At 46.4% G+C, this 21,743-nt stretch overlaps 2 protein-coding genes across 2 annotated transcripts; one reads left to right on the top strand and one right to left on the bottom strand.

Moving 5' to 3' along the window:
* Nucleotides 1-419: 419 nt before the first annotated feature.
* On the top strand, nucleotides 420-6,536 carry FAM180B (family with sequence similarity 180 member B). Its single transcript, XM_065402300.1, has 3 exons — nucleotides 420-507; nucleotides 2,612-2,691; nucleotides 6,093-6,536. The coding sequence occupies exons 1-3, from the start codon at nucleotides 420-422 to the stop codon at nucleotides 6,534-6,536; spliced, it is 612 nt and encodes a 203-aa protein (XP_065258372.1).
* Nucleotides 6,537-9,679: 3,143 nt separating this feature from the next.
* C1QTNF4 (C1q and TNF related 4) lies at nucleotides 9,680-10,810 on the bottom strand. Its single transcript, XM_065403315.1, has one exon. It carries the CDS (start codon nucleotides 10,808-10,810, stop codon nucleotides 9,680-9,682), a length of 1,131 nt encoding a protein of 376 aa, XP_065259387.1.
* Between the last annotated feature and the right edge of the window lie 10,933 nt (nucleotides 10,811-21,743).

Here is a 21,743-nt window from a genome sequence, read left to right as displayed (position 1 = left end):
TAAAAGAAAGCCAAGGAGCTTGGGGGGGGGGGGGGGGAGGGGTATCCACAGTCTACAGGGAAATTAGATTAAACTCCAGTTTGTCACGTGTTTAAATGGAAAATCCCTTGGAATTAGAAATTTCCCATTAAAATACATAGGTGGAAAAATCAGAATTTGGAAAAGAGGCTTTAAGAATTCTGCCAAAAACTAAACAACAAAGTCTTAAAGTTTCCAGATTGCAATGGAAAATACCCTTTGGGAACAGAGAATTCAACAACAGGCCCTTCCCAGGACTGGAGTCAGAGAGAGGGAGAAGGGAGGATCCATTCCAGCAGAGGCTGCTGTGATCAGAGAAAGGGAGGAGAGAAGCCACAGTAAACAGTTCTCGCTTCACCCAAGACATTTATCTACAGAACGGGTGGGGACTCTTACCTGGCATGGCACTCCTGCTCCAGCTGCAGCTCAGAGCCTGGCTGTGGACAGCACTGGTCCTCTATGTGTTTGCTGGATCCTGGAGGCAGACAGGTAGGAGGTGCAGCTGCAAGGGAGGAGGCTGCTCTGCAAAACAAATGTGTTTGTGCAGTTCCACTGGTGCTGGGTTTTACCTAATTCCCCAAATATGTTGGTGGGCTGGTTGTACTGACAAAAACAACTTTCTGTGATAGAAAGCAAATGAATTGTGCTCTATGCTAGACTCTATTCTGACTGAGGGAAGAGGGATGGCAGAGTTTGTCTCCAGAGAAGTTAAGAGTGCTCTACTCCTGACATATACTACTTATTTGTCCCCCCAAATGCCTTTTATGCCCTTACGGTCTTTGTTGACACTACATCCTTCAAAATCAGAGGATCACCTGCTGAATTATTTCCTATGAAATACCCAGATGTCCCCTGGGTGAGAAACCCACTGCCTGTTAGTGTGAGGCAGACCACTTGGAGGCAGGAGGAGAAACTCCTTTGGCCCCTGCTGAAGAAAGCTTTTCCAGGTGCCTTTACAAGGCTGTTGATTAGGAAATACTGTGAGGGAAGCCTTGTGAGAACAGCTTCTATTGGGCCAATTATTTTCATACATTTCTTGTTATGTTTTGTTTATGTATGTTTTACTCTACCTTCTACACTGACACTGGAATGTATTTTTAAAATATTAGTAAGAGTGATTTGGGGGTTATTCTGTTCGTTCATTGAAACCCTGCAGTTGGCTGGATGTTCCCCACTATAGAGATCTGTGCACTTAGCTGTGGTCAGAATAGGCAGAAGGCGAAATGGGAATCAGGTAGCCAGTAGGAGAAGTCTAGAAAAGCAGCTCTCAGAGGGTGCAGTATCGTTACCTGAGCCATAAGCCTTGCTGGAATGTGCATTGAGGAGATGGAAACAGCAGCTTGAATCCCAGCTAACATTCTGAAAGCACATCTGGCTTTGATCAGGGAGTCTGCAGCTGTGTAGAGAAATGAACCTTCCCTCAAGTTGGAAGCTGGTTTTGGTAGCAGCACTATACAACTAAAAGATTAAATCACATTTCTGTTTATTAAGTGCACCTGCTAATTTTAACACTTGGGATCCCACAGAAAGATATGCTGAGTACTTATGGCTAGTTTACCCAACATCAGCTCTGCCTCCTTCCTCCTCACGTGAGGACCAGAAGATTTCCCCCCACCGCCCCAAAAAGACAGCCAGCCTCCCATTTCCTCTCCCCTGCTGCCAGCACCGCTTTTCTGCACAGAGAAATTCTGTGTTCCATGCTGGTTGTCTCCCAATTCTGGCCCACCCAATGTGACCCTGTTTCCTCCTCCCTGGCCTGAAGGAGTCTGGAACTGGTAGAAGGGGAGCTAGTATCCATTAGCACACAGGCCAAGAGAAGAGGGAGGGCTGTGCCTCAGAATCTTAGTTTAGTGCTACCTTCCAGTGGCCAGAAACTCTCCCTCCCTGATGCAGTGTTCACCTCCCTCAGCTTAAATCCCCTTGAAATGAGCCAGGGCCCCAGGTGACATCCACCCAGGAATTAGCTGGTGTCCTAATGGTTAATCATTTCACAGCACAATATGAATTCCTGGAGGCTGATGCTACAAAACAGTCACTGAAGGAGATCAATTCAGAATCCTTCTCAGACCAAATGGGACAGATACAAATCCCAGCACGGAGGGTTTTCTCACAGGCTTACCAAAGCTGATACTTTTGCTCCCTAACATCCCAGCTCCAGAATGATACTGGCTGGGAGTAAGGGGTCAATGTCCTGAAACCCTCCCTTCGCTTTCGTTAACTTGCTCTATCTCCCTGATAAAACCCCAATTCTGCTCCCCAAAATCCAATGGTTAGACTCTTTGGCACTTAAGGTACATCTACACAGCAGCTGGGAGGTGTAATTCCCATGGTGGGTAGACATACACATGTTAGCTTTGTTCAGGCTAGTGTCTAAAAATAGCAGTGTGTCTCTGGCAGTATCAGGGATGGCTAGCCTGAGCTGCTGCAGAATTACACCTCCCAGCTGCTGTATAGTTATACCCTTAGATACCACAGGCATAGGCACCTCAGCAATATCAAAGATAAACAGACAGCCATGGTTACTGAGAGACAATAGGGAAGATGTGCTAAGCTGTTGCTCTCTGAAGCTCTGTGGCTGTTTAATGTTTTCCAGATGGGCAACTTCACACGGAGGACCATGCTGATGTGAATGTGTTTCATAACAAGCTGGAGGATGCCAACGTCATGCTAGAGGTTATTTGGGTTATGTTCTGGGGCCTGTGGGAAAGGATGAGAGTGTGTGAGCTTCTGTGAGGGCTAGGGGTGGGAGGTCCTGTCCATTTAAACACCCAAATGTTCCGCTAGTTCTCATTGTTTTTTCTATTTCAGGAGACTCTAGAAGATACCTTAGTATACATCTCAGCAAAGTCACTGCCATGTTGAATGAGACCAGTGAGTAGGGTGACCAGATGTCCCGATTTTATAGGGACAGTCCCGATGTTTGGGTTTTTTTTCTTATATAGGCTCCTATTACCCCCTGTCCCAATTTTTCACACTTGCTGTCTGGTCACCCTACCAGTGAGGTCCAACTAGTCCAACATCCTATCTCTGGTGGTAGCCAGCACCAAATGCTTCAGAGGAAACCCCACAATGGATAATTATGGAATAACTTTCCTTAACCCCTGTCAGTTAGTGGTTGGCTTATGCTCTGAGGAAGGAAGGTTTAATTATGGCACTTTTAGAGGGGTGAGTAGGGGAGTAATAAGTGAATGGGACAGGCCATACTGCAGTAGGAATGCTTTTTCAAATGAACGGAGAGAGGACAGAAGGTAGCCAGCTTGGTGCCAGGGTTAAGGGGTAGACTTACCTGACTTCCTGGTCAGCACAGTCCTTGATGGGACAATAGGGGATACCCCATGTTGCTGAAGCCAGTGTTGGTCCCAGGATATTGCAGAGACAAGGGGGGGTGAGAATATCTTTTAATACACACACAGCTCTTCTTCAGGCCCCTCTCCCCAGCAGAAGTTGGCCCGATAAAAGCAACAGAGGGTCCTGTGGCACCTTTTAAGACTAACAGAGGTATTAGAGCATAAGCTTTCGTGGGTGAATGCCCACTTCATCAGATGCAAGGGTCTGATGAAGTGGGCATTCACCCACGAAAGCTTATGCTCCAATACCTCTGTTAGTCTTAAAGGTGCCACCGGACCCTCTGTTGCTTTTTACAGATTCAGACTAACACGGCTACCCCTCTGATACTAATAAAAGGTGTTACCTCACCCTCCTTGTATCTCTAATAAGGTGTACACAAAAGCAAAGCATTCAGTCGTCACAACATGTCCCACAAGGTGGCATCTTTGGGCTGATCCTCCTGATGGTGGACAGCTGGATAAAATCACTGCGCGCTCCGGACGGAGGCCGGGTCGAGTCTGTGCCGGGGCAGCATGCTGGGAGAGTGACGGCGCTCAGAGCTGCCGCGAGCGGAACTGTATTTCCAGCGATGATTTTCCCAAAGGGCGCACACCAACCTCGGGGCTGGCGTGCCCCGGGCAGCACTGTAGCGAAGTGCAGCCTTTCCACCAGGAGTCGGGGCACTGGGCAGCTCGGATCCCCCCATCCCGCAGCGAGGACACCGCTTGGATCAGGGCGCTTCGCCCTGTGCTGCCTGTCCCTCTCTGCCGGAGAGGACAGGCTGTGTAAGGAGAAATCACGGGGATGGGCCCGTGCAGCTCCCACAGCCCCCCCGGTGTGCGGGGCCGTGCAGCTCAGCCCCCCGGACTGCTCTCCCCCGTGTGCGGGGCCGGGCCGTACAGCTCCCTCCCACAGAGGCGACACCCTCCCCCGCTAGAATTGTTCCGTCTCTGACTTTAGCATCCATTGCTCCCCCTCCCTCATGACAGGCTTGAGCCCCCCCCGCACCCCATCCCTCGGGGAAGCCGTCCGGGAGCGGGGAGCCAGGGGGATGCACCAGGGGAAAGCATCCTGTTGTGGGCAGGGCAAGCGGGGCAGGAATTCTGGCCTTTCCCGGCGGGACAGCCTGCGGGCGGAGCTGCGAGGTAGGCAGAGGCCGGTGTTACGTTTCCCCCAGCCGAGGGGACAGAGCCGGTCCCGCTCCCGGGGTTTGCAGAGCAGGGAAGGGGCACAGACCAGCGTGATGCGCCCTGCCCTGCTGTTCTGCTCCCTAGGACGGAGGAAAGGCAGGGAGATCTGAACTCTGCCCAGGGAGAGAGGACACAGCTACAATATAAAGAACATCCAGGAGCTAGGAAGCTGAGTGCCTGCTGCGCAGGACGTAGGAGAAAGCAACAGATGCTGCCTGGCTTCCCCGAAGCTAAGGGGAAAGGCCAGATACAAAGTGGGGGAGATATAAGGTGGAGAGGAGGTGGAGGAGGATACATGGAACAGGGAAACTGGAGGTTTGAGGAGAAGCATCCATCTCCCACCCCCAAATGTAGGGATTGCATTGACAAAGGAAACTCTGAGTTTGGAACAGAAGCTCATGAACAGTGGACAAATTTAGTCGCTACAAAACTCATTAAAGCATTATTCAACAGTCATGGTATTTTTTTATCTCTGGCTCCCCTATATGAAAAAAACCTGTCTGTGCCGTTGTCGAACACAGAGAAGTGCCATGCAAGAGCCAGAAACAGGGAACTTCAGGGAGCAAGTTAGGGAAGGAGGGAGGGGAGCTGGCCCTCAGAGGGAGGGAAGAGGAGTTGCTGCCCAAAGATGTCAGATGGGGCTAAAGCATTGCCATCCCTTGTGATACTATCCTGACTCATGATTTTAGTGGCTGGTTTTAAGCTGCTCAGGCTTTTAGCAATAACTTCTCTGTGATTTCCCTTCTCCCCCCATAATACAATTAGCCACCCTCTCCCCTTATCTTGAATGGTTTGGAAGCCAGGCTACCCTTGGCTAATATGACCAGGCAGGCTGCTATGAGGAGCAAATGAAGTGAGGGGTGAGGGAAGGGGATAAAGAGGATAATGTAGAAGCCCAGAAGGGAGACCAAGAAGGAGTCAGACATATACAGGCTGGACAGAGATGTTGTTGGGTGCAGGGGAATGTGGGGAGGGGAGGCAAGAGAAGAGCACCATAGGAGGCAGGGGAACTATGGGATTAGAAAGCAGGGCCAGCTCCAGCTTTTTTGCCGCCCCAAGCGGCGAAGGGGGGGGAAAAAAGATAAACCTGATTGAGCTGCTGCCGAAGTGCCACCGAAGAGGAAGAGAGGGAGTGAAGGACCCGCCGCCGAAGACCCAGACGTGCCGCCCCATGAACGGACGGACTGCCACCCCTTTCTATTGGCCGCCCCAGGCACCTGCTTCCTTCGCTGGTGCCTGGAGACGGCCCTGTTAGAAAGGAAGAATAGGGCAGATGAGAGGAACTGGGTGGGGAAGTCAAGGATAGGGTGGGAGGCAGACACGCAGGAGCCTGAAAACAAAATATCATTTGTTCAAATTGTACATGGTTTTACCTTTAGCAATCGTGTTTGCATATTGTATTGCATACCCTACACGTCCCCCTACCCTGACTTCCTTTGTACAATCCTGGATTTGTTAGGGGTGGCAGATCTCTTCCTAATCCCTGCAGGGGATCCTCAGCTGCAGGACAGTGGTTGGCCCTAGACTCCCTGCTCTCATACTGCCCTTCTCTTTCAGTTGCTCTGGGAAGGACTGGAGATTGAGGCTAACGAGACAATCAGGGTGCAGGATGAGGAACTGGCCTCTCTGCGCACGGCAAAGCGATTTCTCCAGATCTTCCAGCACCAGGTTCCCAAGACATCAGAAGGGATCAAGGAGCAGCTGAAACATCTTTCACAGGCAGATGCCCCTCTGAGTCTAGTAGAGTTTGATCAGCTTCTCTTCACCAGCGTTTACTGCGCTTATCAGATTCGCTCCATTCAGGGCCTGGACAAAAATCTCTGGATCAGTTTCTTTTCTCAACTAGTTGATGAAATCCTCCATGATCTCTGCAAGGGATTCTGCCCTGCAAATTCTACTCTCCTGGCTTCCTGGCCCTGGAAGGAGAAGCCTTTTTATTTAACCTTACTGAAAAAGTCATATCATTCCAGCCTGGCCATGACGAAGAGAGGCACCGAGTAAGGAGACTGACATGACGAGATTCAATTGCATTCTTGTTACTCTGAGTGCTGCCAGTCATCCCAGATTATGCTGGTTACTGTGCAAAAGTGCCACCATTCTTCCTCTTTTGCTTTCTGTATTGTACTGGCAACATTCTAGGCATTTATCCAACCAGGTATTGTCCCATCTTTAAACGTGAAACGAGGCCTGGATGTCTCCCTAGGATCTCCATAGAAGACACACTTCTGAGATGCACTTCTGCCTTGATCACTGATGGCCATTAGAGATGCCACAGCACTTTTTCCAGAAGTCCAGGTATTAGCCTGTGATGGCTGAATTCCATCTCAGGTAATTCCATTTTGCCTCCCTAAATTCCCCATGATTGCAGTTGGATACAGTATTTTTCCCTTACTACAGTAACTCACTGTACAGCATAGCTGTGCTGTTCATACAACTGCTGTGTTCCACTTTATAGGTGGCTACATTCTGTGGTGATTCATATTAAGTTCTGACTCATTTTATCTGTCATCCCATACCAGGTGCCTGGAACAGTTTCCCAAGTAATGTGCACCCATTTCCTTCCAAAAACTCTTGAAAATGTACTGATTCCATGAACCCTTCTGGTATAGATACCATTCCCTACTTTGTATTAGTACAGAATGGGTATTTGCTTGTCTCTCATCTACTAAACTTTTGAGGGCAGGGATCCAGTTATTTGTTCAGCAGATTTTACCTCTTCTAGAGAGTCTTCTTCTACATCTGTGGTACTTTACAAATAAAGTAATTGGAACAGTACTGTATATGTGCAATCATTATTTTTATAATCAGGAATTCAATCAATGTAGAGCTCAATTATGCTTCTTTGTCATACTCCCTACAGCATGGTATTAGCAACATAAATTCAGTTAGTCCAGGTGAGTTTTATTTGATATTGGTTTCTTGGTTTGTGCTGGCCCTCCCATTTACACTGTAGATGCACTAATCCTGAGCCTCTACAGCCTGCGCTTTGATGGTTAGGGTCATACTTTCCACACAGTTTTACTAGACTCACAACTTCCACAGAGGAGCCACTTTCAGAAATGCACGCAGAAAATGACATTCCCAACAGCAACAATTAACTTTTGACCTAGTTTATATTTTTCTCTCTCATTATCTGACAGATGGAGATGAGAAACAGTAACCCAATAATGACAGGCCCAGAAGCAAGATGTAGGTTTTGGGGCACGGAGAATGATTTTAAAGGTCAGAGTTACAATTTTACAGGAGAATAGGGAGTTTGCAAGGCATAGATCTTGCAAAGAGTGTAGAAATTGGGACCAGGGTCTTATTTGCATTCCAACTCCTGGAAACCGGAAATAAAATATAAATGCTGCCTCACGCTATAATCCTACACTTCTTTCTATACCCCTAATCCCAAACCTTCACCCATTTATGGAAGTCACTTAGTCTTATGGGGTAAGATTTCCATGGGGGTCTTGCAAATGAATATAGTTTGAGGTAGAGAAATTTAAATGAACATAAGGCTGGGTTTGGGTTTCACAAGAGGGTGAAAGATTTGAGACTACAGTATTGCTAAGGTTTAAGTAAGAACCCTAGGTGAGGTGCATCTTTCTTGGTTGAGACTATGGGATTTGATATGAGGACCTCAGATAAGGAGGTACTGTCTCGGATTAGAGTTTTCATGGGTGGTTAGGTTAGAGGCTTTGTCTTCTCTTGAACAAAGACTGAGTGAAGCCAAGTTGATGGCAAGTTTCAGCCAAAGTTTAGGCTGAGACCTATAAAACCTTATTGAATTTGGGAACCAAGCCAACATTTGAACACAGGTCTCACACAAGACATTAATCCCATAGCTCTGAGGAGTCCCCTAATATCCATTGCTCCACTGAACTCTTGGGTTCCCACCACCTCTCAGATTACTGTGCTACCACTGCCCCCAATCCCCTGCAATTTTAGTGCCACCCACACTGGTCCCTCTATAACAGGAGTGGGGCTCACTGGGACACAGTGTGGAGCAAAGGCAAGGACTATGACAGCATGGACATTGAAATCACCTCTTATACCTTAGAAGTATGGTGGTGGCTTCCCCCTAAGGCAGGGTTAGGTAGAGCAACAAGGAAACAAAATGTTGTGTTACGAAGTCTAGTCACACTATAACGTTAAGAGTGCCCATTTCTTGGCAATAGTAGAGTTCAATACAGGCAGTATCACCATACACATTCAGACCATTGCCATCCCCAAATGTTCAAAAATCATGAGCCAGGCACCCCCAAATTCAGGAGATTTTTAAAAATAACACACATTTTGGGTTATTTTTATTTGCCTTCTTGTTTAGGAGCCTTTAGGGTATGCTTGATTCATGTTTTCAAACTTTTCTCCATAACCAGAAGAGCTAGAAACTTAGTGGGGAGTTTTGTTATGAAAGCTGAGATTCACAGACAGACGGACACAATCTGTGGATTTCAGCAGCTGAGGCTTTAAGCAAAAACACCAGATACTGTATGATGGGATTCGCAATAAAATCATAAGAGTTGGCAACACTGGATACCTCCTCCCGCAATTCCCTGACCTCCCACAAAATACATACACTCTGGCACAGTGACATACAATCTAACTCTGTTTAACAGTCTTCACAACACAAACACATGCAATAGTTCACACAATATCAGAGCCTCTCTCCTGCCCAGAATCAGTGTCGCAGGCAGTTCTATACACACAAGTCTCCGCAAACCCTGCACATTTTATTTTTTTACTTTTATTAAATTCATTTCAATTACATTTTCCCTCCCCCAGGCCTCCCTTGGATGTGCCAGGAATGTCACCAGATGCTGTGCTTTCTGGTGGGGTTGCCTTCAGTAGGTCTCCCAGCATTTCTGCAGCGTCCCCCTGAATCACAACACCTCATTTCACTGTCCCTGCCACCAAACTACCTCATGCTTTATGCTTAAATTGAACGGTAACACTGGACTCACACTACCCCCTGCAAAGATCATTCTACAGATAAAAGACAGAAACAGCAATGGCCCTGCAGCCAGGACATGAGCGTGCAGCATAAGGAAAGCACTGGACACACATTAGCATGCTCTTTAACATTGTCACGTAGAGGGTGACGTCCAACCAGGACCTGCACCCAAGTCCACTGCATCTTGGCTTCTCTTACGTTCCTTTCACACCTGCATTTGGATTTTTGACCTCGTGGGGGAACTGGGACTTGGGGGTGGCTTTGGCTGAGCCTCCGGATAGATAAGGAATCCTGTGAAGGTGATGTACTTGCCATGGTTGCTGTAGGCACCGTAGCCATCATGCTGGTGGCTGTAGAGCCAGACAGTGTCTCCGTAGTGCAGAGGTAACATAATGCTCTGGCTCTGCATCTCCCGCCTCTTGGAGTGGTTGTCATCATAGATCATGGCCTGGACCTCATTGTGGTTTTTCATAAGTTTCACTGACATGGTCTTAAAAGGCATTTTGCCAATGGTGAAGGAGAAGTAATATGCGCCTGGCACGCGGCACAAGAAGATGCCACTTGAGGAATTGAAATCCCTTCCAATGTTCACAAACTCTATGTCAAATGTGATTGGCTCATGCTGGGTTTGCTTCTCATCTGTTCCCAGGAGGCTTTGTGAACGAGCAACAGAAAATGCAGAGCGAGGATCTCGTTCTCTGGCGGGCTGATCGGACAACATGTGTCCCTCTGAGGCTTCGTTCTGCTCTCCTGAAAGTTGATGAATAGCTGGATGGGGCAGCCCTGCAGCTCCCCCCAGCTCCTGAGAGATCACACCATTTTGGAAGTAGGCAGAAGTATCTGGATAGATGAGATACCCATTGAAAGTTGTGTATGGGCCCACATTGCTGTAGAGGGCATACTTGGGATCCCCATGTAAACGCAGCCAGACTGTATCTCCATAGTCCAGCTGCAGCATGGCACTCTGGCTAGCCACCTTCCGCTCCTTACGGTGATGCTCATCATACACAATCACTTGCACCTCATTCTTGTTTCTCATCAGCATGACAGACAAGTTTTTCTTGGGGTATTTCCCAACCGTGAAGGAGAAGTAATAGGCCCCAGGGATCCGACACCTAAACAACCCAGCCTTGGGATCAAAGTCACTGCCAATGTTCACATAGACCTTGTCAAAGGTGATGACCATCTCAACGCTCCCTTCCATGCTGCTGGTTCTAGCCACAGAGAAAGCAGAGCGGAACTCAGTCCCAGGATCGGTGGGGTAGCCATACACAAGGGTACAGGCCATGTGGCAGAGGAAGCTAAACAGAAGTTTAGCTTTCAGGGCCATCATCATATCTGAAAAGAAAAAGGGAACACATTTTAGCGTAAGTATTTTCAACTTATACACCAAGTGAAACCCAGAACTGTACCTTGTTACATAGACTCCAGGGCCTGTGTGAGGCTTTGATGAGTCCTGAGTCCCATCTCTGATCGGTGTGAGTGAAGACAGACGCTCTAACTAAGACCTGGGACCATGACTCAATTCAGATCCCAGGGCTGTCTGCAGCCAGAGGTGGAGCTTCTAGTCCTGTGCTCAGAGGCCTAAAAATCCCTTTGCTTTGAGAGCCTTGCAGCCTTCAGGGGTAACTACATGGAGCCCTGCTGCTCACGGAGCACAGAAATCTCAACCCTCATCAGGATTCTGGGAGGTCTCCTTCTGGAAACACTTTTAGTTACAGGATTGAGATGCTATGACTAGGAAGCAACATTACCCAACATAAGCCTTGTACTATGCTAAAATGCAGGTGAGGAACATATGGTCTAGAGATTACCATGCAGATGTCGCTGTGCAAGATTAGCCAAAGGGCTGATACAGCACTGGTTGCTTCAAAGGGTGTAGGACAGGGAAGTTGGTGGACCCTGTTAATTAGACATCCTACTTATATCTACACTGCAATGTAAGCATAGGGTTCAAACTCAGGCCCTAACTCCCATTCTCTACACACAAATTGCGCTAACCCATAGCTTAGACCTAAAGTCCCAGGACCCCATGGGGTGGAGGGTCTGAGCCTGATTCATGCCAGGATCCAGGGTTCAAACCCTATTGCTTTGCAGTGTAGACGCAGTCACACTGGATTCATGCTCTAGGAGTCCACCAAAAGTATCTCACAATCCCACAGGCCAATTTTCTTTGTCCTCTAGACAGTCAAGTTTAGCAGACAGTCAAGTTTTCCCACACTGCATCAAGAACATAGGGTTAAAGCAGCCACACTTTGGGAGGGCACTAGAAAGTCTGGGATATGGGTGGTTGGACTCAGGCCCACATAATGCAATGTAGACACTGGAGCTCCAAGATGGGACCCAGGGTTTAACAATTCCTAAGCTGGGGTTACAAATAAGTATAGATGCTCAAATCCTATGTTAACAAACCCAGGGTCTGCTAACTTGAGTTCTACTAACCCTGGGCTTACATTGCAGTGTAGATATACCCTTAATGTTGTTTACACTGCAGTACCACCTGAGTGCTGTACAGACATAGAAGAAGAGACACTCCCTTCCCTGAAGAGCTCACAAATTAACAGACAAAGGGAGGTGAAAGAAAGACCATGTACTGCAGAATGCTTAAACTGATGATAGGCCAGGGTTAAATGGTTTTATTAAAATAGATATATTCATTTATCTTACATCAATTTGTTATATATAAAAATTATCCTGAGCTGCCGCCCCAGACTTGCCATTGGTTGATTATTTCTTGTAAGCATCATGGTAGAAGTTAGTTTCAAGTGAGGGATTTGAATGCAGAGAGCGTAGTAGCTGTGGGAACCAGTTCAGGAAAGGTAGAGCCCAGAGCTCGAGCCTGAGACTGAATGTTTACATTGCAATTTTATAGCTCCCCAGCCTGAGCCCTGTGAGCCTGAGTCAGCTGACACAGGCCAGTTGTGGGTGTGTTATTGCAGTGTAGACATACCCTTATACACAGGTTGTGTGTCTGCACTGAGTACCATGATGACTGTGGCATCCGTACTTGCATTTGGAATGGGAATGAAAGAAATGCTGAATCCTTTTCTGTCATCAGCTACGTTAACCAGCATGGTTCTAACGTGCTGTCTGTGCTCCAAGGCTGACTCAGTGCATTTGGGAGTCAGAGGATCGGCCAGTGACAGCCCCTCTGGCAAAAGACACACAAAGGGACTTTATCAGTTTAATAAACTCTTCAGTGAATTCTGACCTTATGTTGCCTCAAACAACAACTGCCCAATTTCAATTCCAAAGCAGATTTCTCTGTAAAAAGGTCACTTTGGACACGAGGGGAAACGGTTTCAGAGCCCAGGCTCCAGCCCAAGCCCCAAATGTCTACACTGCAATTTTATAGCCCCTCAAACCAAGCCCCAAGAGCCCAAGTCAGCTGACCCAGGCCAGTGACAGGTCTTTTATCACAGTGTGGACATAACCAGCTGGAGCAGAGTTTCTGATTTCACTTTATCAGCTCTTCCCAATAACTCACTAGTAAATTATTTAAATAAAGCAGTTGATTATGCTGTGTTTCCAACAGCATGTGTTATTTCTGTGACAACTCCCACTCACCACTCTCAGGATTATTTAGGTTATTTTTCTATTTAAAATCATTTAGAAAGTGTCTGGGGGGCACTGATACCAAAATACTAATGGCCAATTAAGCTGGAATACACCTCCCCCATATCACCATGACACAATCAGAAAGTCCTCAGCCAGCTACAATGCCGCACTAAACAGAAATATATTGCATCCTTTCTTGAACTCGGATGCTGTCGTTGCAAGATTCTCAGCTAGGAACAACTAGAATGCCCACCCACTATTCCAATAGGTCTTCTGGTGTTTGTTAAATTTAAATCCACATTGGTATCTCTTTCAGTATAACTGAACTTTTCCAGCAGATTGCCCGGGCAGTGACAGTTTCAGTGTGTGAAGCTAGTGATAGGCACTGCAGTCACTGCCTTCGGGTCACTTCATGATATAGGCTCTGAAACTAAGGAGTGAGGTAAGATGAGAGATCCAAAATAGGACTAGAACCCAGGTCTCCAGAATGGACCACACAAGCTCTAGCTCCAGGGCCACATAGCCTATCTGCTGCAGTGCTCTCACTGCACCAGTCAGGATTCTGGCCAACCCACTCTTGCCTCCCTTACCACCGATAGCGCTGGCATATGTGGTGTCAACATAGAAGCGCACTATGAAAACCAATCAAATACAGGGGGACAAAGATAGAGTGTTGCCTTGAAGCAGTCTATCCCACTAAGGAACAGTGGCCCATGCAGGGCCGGCTTTAGACCAATTCAACCAATTCCCCTGAATCGGGCCCCGCCCCTAAGAGGGCCCCGCGCCCAAGCCCCGGTATGGTGTACTGGCAAGAGCCGGTGTGCTGTACCCGGGTGGCCTGGCTTCCCCAGGGGGCAATTTAAAGGGCCTGGGGCTCCCAGCAGGGGCTGGAGCCCCAGGCCCTTTAAATTGCCACCAGAGCCCCACTGCTGGAGCCCTGGGGTAGGGCTGCGGGGCTCTGGGGGCTATTTAAAAAGTCCAGGGCTCCCGTTGCTTCTACCACCCCGGCCCTTTAAATAGCCGCTGGAGCCCCACCGCTTCCCCAGGGCTCCCATGGCTATTTAAAGGGCCGGGGCGGTGGAAGCAGGGGAGCCCCGGGCCCTTTAAATAGCCCCAGAGCCCCGGGCTGCTGCTGCTGCTGCTACCCCAGTGGGGGTAGGGAGGAAGAGGGGGCACTTACCGTACAGGGTGGGCTGTACCCGCACCCTCTGCCCGCACCAGCCCTGCACCCCCTGCCCTACCTGCAGCCAGCCCCTGTCTTCAGCCAGCCCCACACCCCCTGCCCGCAGCCAGCCCCTGCCCCCCGCCCTGCCCGCACCAGCCCCCCCGCCCTGCCGCTGCCTGCAGCCAGCCCCACACCCCCTGCCCACAGCCAACCCCTGCCGCACCCCTCTGCGGCCCTGCCCGAAGCCAGCCAGCCCCACGCACACCCCTGCCCGCATCAGCCCTGCCCCCCCTGCCCTGCCCACACCAGCCCTGAACCCCCTGCCCTGCCTGTAGCCAGCCCCTGCTGCACCCCCCCTGCCTGAAGCCAGCCAGTCCTGCACTCCTCTGTCTCCAGCCCTGCCAACCCATGCCGCACCCCCCATGCGGACCTGCCTGAAGCCAGCCAGCCCACCCCACACCCCCCTGTCTCCAGCCAGCCCCGCACCTCTTGCCCTACCTCCAGCCAGCCCCATGTCCAGTGGTGCCCTGCAGTTCCCAGGGCAGTAACCCTGCACACCTGCTTCAATGAGGGGGGCAGGGAGCAGCTGGGACCCACACATGTGCACACATCCCCAGGGAGTGGCGGGGACCCACATATGTGAAACTGAGCTCATTTCTAGTTCAGGCCCATCTTTTTAAAAAAGAACTTTAGGTAGGGTTAACATACATCCATATTTTCCCGGACATGTCAGGCTTTTTGGTTCTTAAATCGCTGTCCGGACGTATGGTAACCCTATTGGTACAAAAAATACATACTGTGGCATATCCCTTAAATCAGAACATTTTATAGGGAACTGGTTGCTAAGAAATGAAAGGCTTTTTTTTACACTTTTTTTTTAGTCATCCCTGCCGGGGCCCCGCCGAAAATGTTCGAATTGGGCCCCGCACTTCCTAAAGCCGGCCCTGGGCCCATGGGGAAGAATGGGAGAAGAGGTTTGAGACACCATAGTGCAGCAACAGGAATGAAGAACATGGAAACAAACTAAACTGCACAAAACATGCTCTAATTTCCAATTTCTAATTTTAAAAACACCATAGTAGAGGCTTAATGTATACCCCAAGTAAAAAAACAGTAAGAGGACCAAAAATGCCACCATGGCTAAACAACAGAGTAGAAGAGGTGATTAGAAACAAAAAGACATCTTTTAAAAATTAGAAGTCAAATCTTAGTGAGGAGAATAGAAAGGAACAAACTCTGGCAACTCAAGTGTAAAAGTATAATTATGCAGGTACAAAAAGAATATGAAGAGCAACTAGCAAAAGACACAAAAACTAAAATAGCAAAAAAAATATGTAAGTATATAGCAGAAGCAGGAAGCTTGCTAAAAAAATCAATGGGGCTACTGGACAATTTAGGTGCTAACGGAGCACACAAAGAAGACAAGCCTATTGCAGAGAAGCTAAATTAATTCTTTGCATCAATCTTCTCTGCAGAGGATGTGAGGGAGATTCCCACATGTAAGTGACAAATCTGAGTAATTGTCCCAGATTGAGGTGTCAACAGAGGATGTTTTGGAACAAATTGATAAATTAAACAGTAATACATCACCAGGATCAGATGGTATTCACCCAAGAGTTCTGAAGGAACTCAAATATGAAATTGTAGAACTACTATCTGTGGTACGTAACCTATTGCTTAAATCAGCCTCTGTACTAGATGGCTGGTGGATAGCTAATGTAATGCTGATTTTTAAGAAAGGCTCCGAAGGCAATCCTGGCAATTACAGGCTGGTAAGCCTAACTTCAGTACCAGGTGAACTGGGTGAAACTACAGTAAAGAACAGAATTATCAGACACATAGATGAACACAAGTTGTTGGGGAAGAGTCAACATAGCTTTTGTAAAGGGAAATCATGCCTCACCAATCTATTAGAATTCTTTGAGGGTGTTATCAAACATATGACCAAGGGTGATGAAGTGGATATAGTGTACTTGGACTTTCAGAAAGTCTTTGACAAAGTCTCTCACCAAAGGTTCTTAAGCAAAGTAAGCAGTCATGGGATAAAAGAGATGGATCAGTAATTGGTTAAAAGACAGCAAACAAAGGGTAGGAACAAATGGTGAGTTTTCACAGTGGAGAGACATAAATAGTGACGTCCCCCAAGGATCTGTAGTGGGACCACATTCATAAATGAGCTGGAAAAGGGGGTAAACAGTGAGGTGGTAAAGTTTTCAGACCATAAGAAATTACTTAAGATAGTTAAGTCCAAAAGCTGACTGCAAAGAGATCTCACAAAACTGGATGACTGGGCAACAGTTATGGCAGATGAAATTCAATGATGATAAATGCAAAGTAATGTACATTGGAAAACATAATCCGAACTATACATACAAAATGATGGGGTCTAAATTAGCTGTTACAACTCAAGAAAGAGATCTTGGAATCATTGTGGATAGTTCTCTTAAAACATTCGCTCAATGTGCAGCAGCAGTCAAAAAAGCAAACAGAATGTTGTAAATCATTGAGAAAGGGGGATAGATAATAAGACAGAAAATATCATATTGCCTCTCTATAAATCCATGGTACACCCAGATCTTGAATACTGCATGAAGTCCTGGTCACCCCATCTCAAAAAAAGACATATTAGAATTGGAAACAGTACAGAGAAAGGTAACAAAAATGATTAAGGGTATGGAACAGCTTCCATATGAGGAGAGATTAAAAAGGACTGGGACTGTTCGGCTTGGAAAAGAGACGAGTAAGTAGGGATAGGATAGAGGCCTATAAAATAATGAATGGTGCGGAGAAAGTGAATAAGGAAGTGTTATTTGCCCCCTAACATAACACTAGGACTAGGGGGCACCCAATGAAATTAATAGGCAGCAAGCTTAAAACAAACATAAGGCAGTACTTCTTCACACAACACACAGTCAATCTGTGGAACTCATTGCCAGGGGTGCTGTGAAGAACAAAACTATAACGGTGTTCAAAAAAGAATTAGATAAGTTCATGGAGGATAAGTACTTCAGTGGCTATTAACCAAGATGGTCAGGGACACAACCCCATGCTCTGGATGTCCCTAACCTCTGACTTCCAGAAGCTGGGACTGGACAACAGAGGATGGATCACTTAATAAACTGCCCTGTTCTATTCACCAGCCATTGTCAGAAGACAGAATATGGGGCTAGATGAACCACTGGTCTGACCCAGTATGGCCATTCTTACATTTTTACATTCAATGCTACCCTGTTCTCATATTTTAGATGCCAAGAGTAGCAGGAAGGGGGAGATGGGCATTGCTGAGGGACCATCTATGTCTGGTATATATGAATGGGAGTTTTCAGAAGTTGTTGGCTGAGGTTAAGCAGTCAGAAGGATATATCAGGAGGTTATTTCTATGTGGCTGGAGCAGCCAGATGATTCCCAAATGCAATTGAATTAATGACATTAAATTAATCTGAAAGAAAGGCATCAAAGTGGTAGTGACTCACACAGCAAGATAGGCATTTCAAACCATTTTTTAAAAGAATGAGACACACTTCACCCTTTGCCTGACCTGGGAAACATCATCAATAGCCTAGTGCTGGCTGGAGGTGACTTTTCTGACTTGGGAACAGTATCAACCCATAAATGGAAAAAGTGTTAGCTTTATCCTTGCACCGATATTCATAACATTAAAACGTCTTCTGTAGACATAGAAAGGTGACCCCATTTCTTGATTGTTAGGCAGATAAGGATTTTTCTCAAAATATTAATAAGATTTTGGATTCTGCAGCCCTTACTCAAGAAAAATCCCCTTTGACTTCAATGGGAATTTCACTCAAGCGAGAGAGGAAGAATCAGACAGAGTTCGAATGACACGCTGCTGCTGGATTAAATATAATCAAAGCTTCACAGAATCATGGAAGCTGCAAGAGAGAAGACTAGCACTTTCTAGCTGACTACACTGGAACACATTGCTTTCACCCTAATATTAAAAGACAGCTGCAAGTGTCTCAATTATCTGAATCATCAGAAGCCTGTGTAATGAGCAGCCTGCCTGCCCTGTGGTTAGCAGGGATATGATGAAGCTATTTCTTTTGATTTGCCCAGATATACTTTCTGTTCCATTCATTGGCCACAAAAATGAGTATCAGATAATGATGCAAACTCATCATTTCTTACAACCTCAAGGAAAAATTAATTGTATCACTTCCTTAAAAGCAGAAACTGTGTAAAGGGTCCCATGTGGAAGTGCCTAGGGACTCACTCCTGACTTCAGATTTTCTCTGCTTATGATGGGTGAGGTTTTACTGAACTCTGGGACAATACTCACTGGAGAGACATTACCAAGCCTTTCTCTGTGAACTATCTAGGATCCTTTCGGGGAAGTATAACATTTTGAAATGCAGAAACTACAGTGAGCTAAGATAGGGAGTCATTCACCTCAAATCTTTACTTTAGTCCAGGGAGTCCGTTAGTGTAATATATTGGCTTCCATATGCTAAAATATCCCTGGAGGGACAACAAACCCTTTGATGTTCCCCAACTGCAGCCCCAGTTAGGAAAAGGAAGTGGAGAGTTTTGGTAGAAATGTCATTACACCTCTAGTGTGACGTTGCATTTCAGAATATTAATGAAACCTCTGACACCTCAGTTCAGCGTACCAAGGGGATGTCTAGACTAGGATGACGTTTTTTGTTTGTTTTTTAAAAACACAAAACACGTTAGTGTAGACAGGGCAAGTTACATTTTAAACACACTAATTGAGGTAAACCCTAAGTGGGAGCCATGGGTTCACCTCAACCAGCTAATGTGAGTTCATCTATAGCTTGCCCTGACTACATTAGTTTTAAAATGTTAGCCTACAAAACAAACAAGACATAACCTTCAACCTTTTAATCTTAGTCTACACATAACCAGAGACTCTAAACTCAGGCACATGAGAACAAGAACCCGCTCATACCCATCAGTCTTGAAGACTAGAAGGAAAAGGCTATCAAAGCAGAGACGTTTTAACCATAGTTTCTGAAATGATGCTGAATTATTGTTGCATTGTCTACACTTGCAATTAAACCACACACAGCTGATCAGGTGCTGAATGCACTGTCAGTAATAGGTAGCAAAAAAAAAAAAAAAAAAAGTTACCCACTGCTGACAATGGGTTTAACCCCAGTTCAGGGGCGCATGATTTAGATGCAGGTGTAGACTGCCCCAAACAGGTTATGAGCCATAACCTGAGAAAGTCAGAGGCATCTGTTACCACGTGAAGTTTAGTTAATGCTATCACACTTCCCATTTGTACACATGAGAGACTGAGGTGGTGTCTACACTGGGTTTTTTTTGGACTGGTGCAGCTACATTGGTGCAAAAACATCCTCTCCACTCACAAGGTTAGAAAAGCCTCACTTCTATTCTGATCCATGTGTGTGAGCACGTGCGCATGCACTCCTCTTCCCTAGACTCCCTCTCTCCCTCAGCCAGTGTGGGAGCTGCTATGGCAGTATGATCAGGCCTTGCCAAAGTAGCCCATCACTAACCAAGGAACTGAGTGATAGGCCACAGGGAAGGTCACTCTGGGGAGTAGAATCAGATGGGAGAGGCTTGTCTAGAACATGACCTTCTGATAAATAAATTAGGGAAATACAACCTAGATGGAGCTACTATAAGGGGGATGCATAACTAGCTGACAGTAGTTCCCAGTGGTTCACAATTCCCAGAGAGTAGTTATCAGTGGCTCCCAATCAAGCTGGAAGGGCATATTGAGTGGGGTCCAGCAAAGATCAGTTCTGGGTCCAGTTCTGTTCAATATCTTCATCAATGATTTAGATAATGGCACAGAGAGTACACTTATAAAGATTGCAGACGATACCAAGCTCGGAGGGATTGCAGGTGTTTTGGAGGATAGGATTAAAATGTAAAAGGATCTGGACAAGCTGGAGAAATGATCTGAAGTAAATAGCATGAAACTCAATAAGGGCAAATGCAAAGTACTCCACTTAGGAAGGAACAATCAGTTGCACATATACAAAATGGGAAAGGACTGCACAGAAAGGAGTACTGCAGAAAGGGATCTGAGGGGCATAGTGCATCAAGCTAAATATAAGTCAACAGTGTAACACAGTTGCCAAAAAAGCAAACATCATTTTGGGATGTTTTAGCAGGAGTTTTGTAAACAAGACATCGAAGTAATTCTTCCGCTCTACTCCACACTGATTAGGCTTCAACTGGAGTATTGTGTCCAGTTCTGGGTGCCACATTTCAGGAAAGGTGTGGACAAACTGGAGAAAGTCCAGAGAAAAGCAACAAAAAATATTAAAGGTCTAGAAAACATGACCTATGAGGGAAGACTGAAAAAATTGGGTTTGTTTAGTCTGGAGAAGAGAAGACTGAGAGGGGACATGATAACAGTTTTTGAGTACATAAAAGGTTGTTACAAGGAGGAAAGAGAAAAATTGTTCTCTTTAATCTCTGAGGGTAGGACAAGAAGCAATGAGCTTAAATTGCAGCAAGGTTGGACATTAGGAAAAACTTCCTAACTGTCAGAGTGGTTAAGCACTGGAACAAATTACCTAGGGAGGTTGTGGAATCTCCATCATTGGAGATTTTTAAGAGCAGGTTAGACAAACACCTGTCAGGGATGGTCTAGATAATACTTAGTCCTGCCATGAGTGCAGGGGACTGGACTAAATGATCTCTTGAGGTCACTTTTAGCCCTACGATTCTATGGAGGGAGCATTTTGAAGGTGTTGGGAATATGTAGGAAGTATAGGGAGATGAAAGGAATTAACTGGGATGGCTGCCAGTGACTGAGACCCAGGCAAGATGAACAGTAGGGCTCCCAGCTGAAAGGAAGCCAGGGAGAAGGCCAAGAGGCAGGTAAGCCTAGAGGGTAGGTACAAGGGAAAGAGTGAAGCAGAAATGTTAGAGGCTTGAAGCAGATGGCCATGCCATTGTTCAGGACCTCAGGATTGGAGCGACTCCTTCCTAGTACTTTTGTTCATCTGGGGAGGATTTTTTGGTTTGGCTACAACTGATACCAGAGAAGTAAGTTACAAGAAATTTCCTATTTTCATGTAATTAACATAAGCCTTGTGGGCAGAAGTAAAACACACAGTAAAGCAGGGGTCGGCAACCTTTCAGAAGTGGTGTGCTGAGTCTTCATTTATTCACTTTAATTTAAGGTTTTGCGTGCCAGTAATACATTTTAATGTTTTTAGAAGGTCTCTTTCTATAAGTCTATAATATATAACTAAACTATTGTTGTATATAAAGTAAACAAGGTTTTTAAAATGTTTAAGAAGCTTTATTTAAAATTAAATTAAAATACAAAGCCCCCCGGACCAGTGGCCAGGACCCGGGCAGTGAGAGTGCCACTGAAAATCAGCTCGCGTGCTGCCTTTGGCACATGTGCCATAAGTTGCCTACCCCTGCAATAGAGGTTATATTGGAAATTGTTCCTACAATACCATTGGTAACCTTCACACTACTGACATGCTAGAACTTCATGAAATTGTTATAAAACACTACTGCAGGGGTCGGCAACGTTCGGCACGCGGCTCGCCAGGGTAAGCACCCTGGCGGG

This window comes from Emys orbicularis, chromosome 4 (genome assembly GCF_028017835.1).
Source record: "Emys orbicularis isolate rEmyOrb1 chromosome 4, rEmyOrb1.hap1, whole genome shotgun sequence".
NCBI lineage: Eukaryota > Metazoa > Chordata > Testudines > Emydidae > Emys > Emys orbicularis.
The sequence above is the reverse complement of the archived record's forward strand: the minus strand, read 5'-3'. Positions and strand labels throughout refer to the sequence as shown.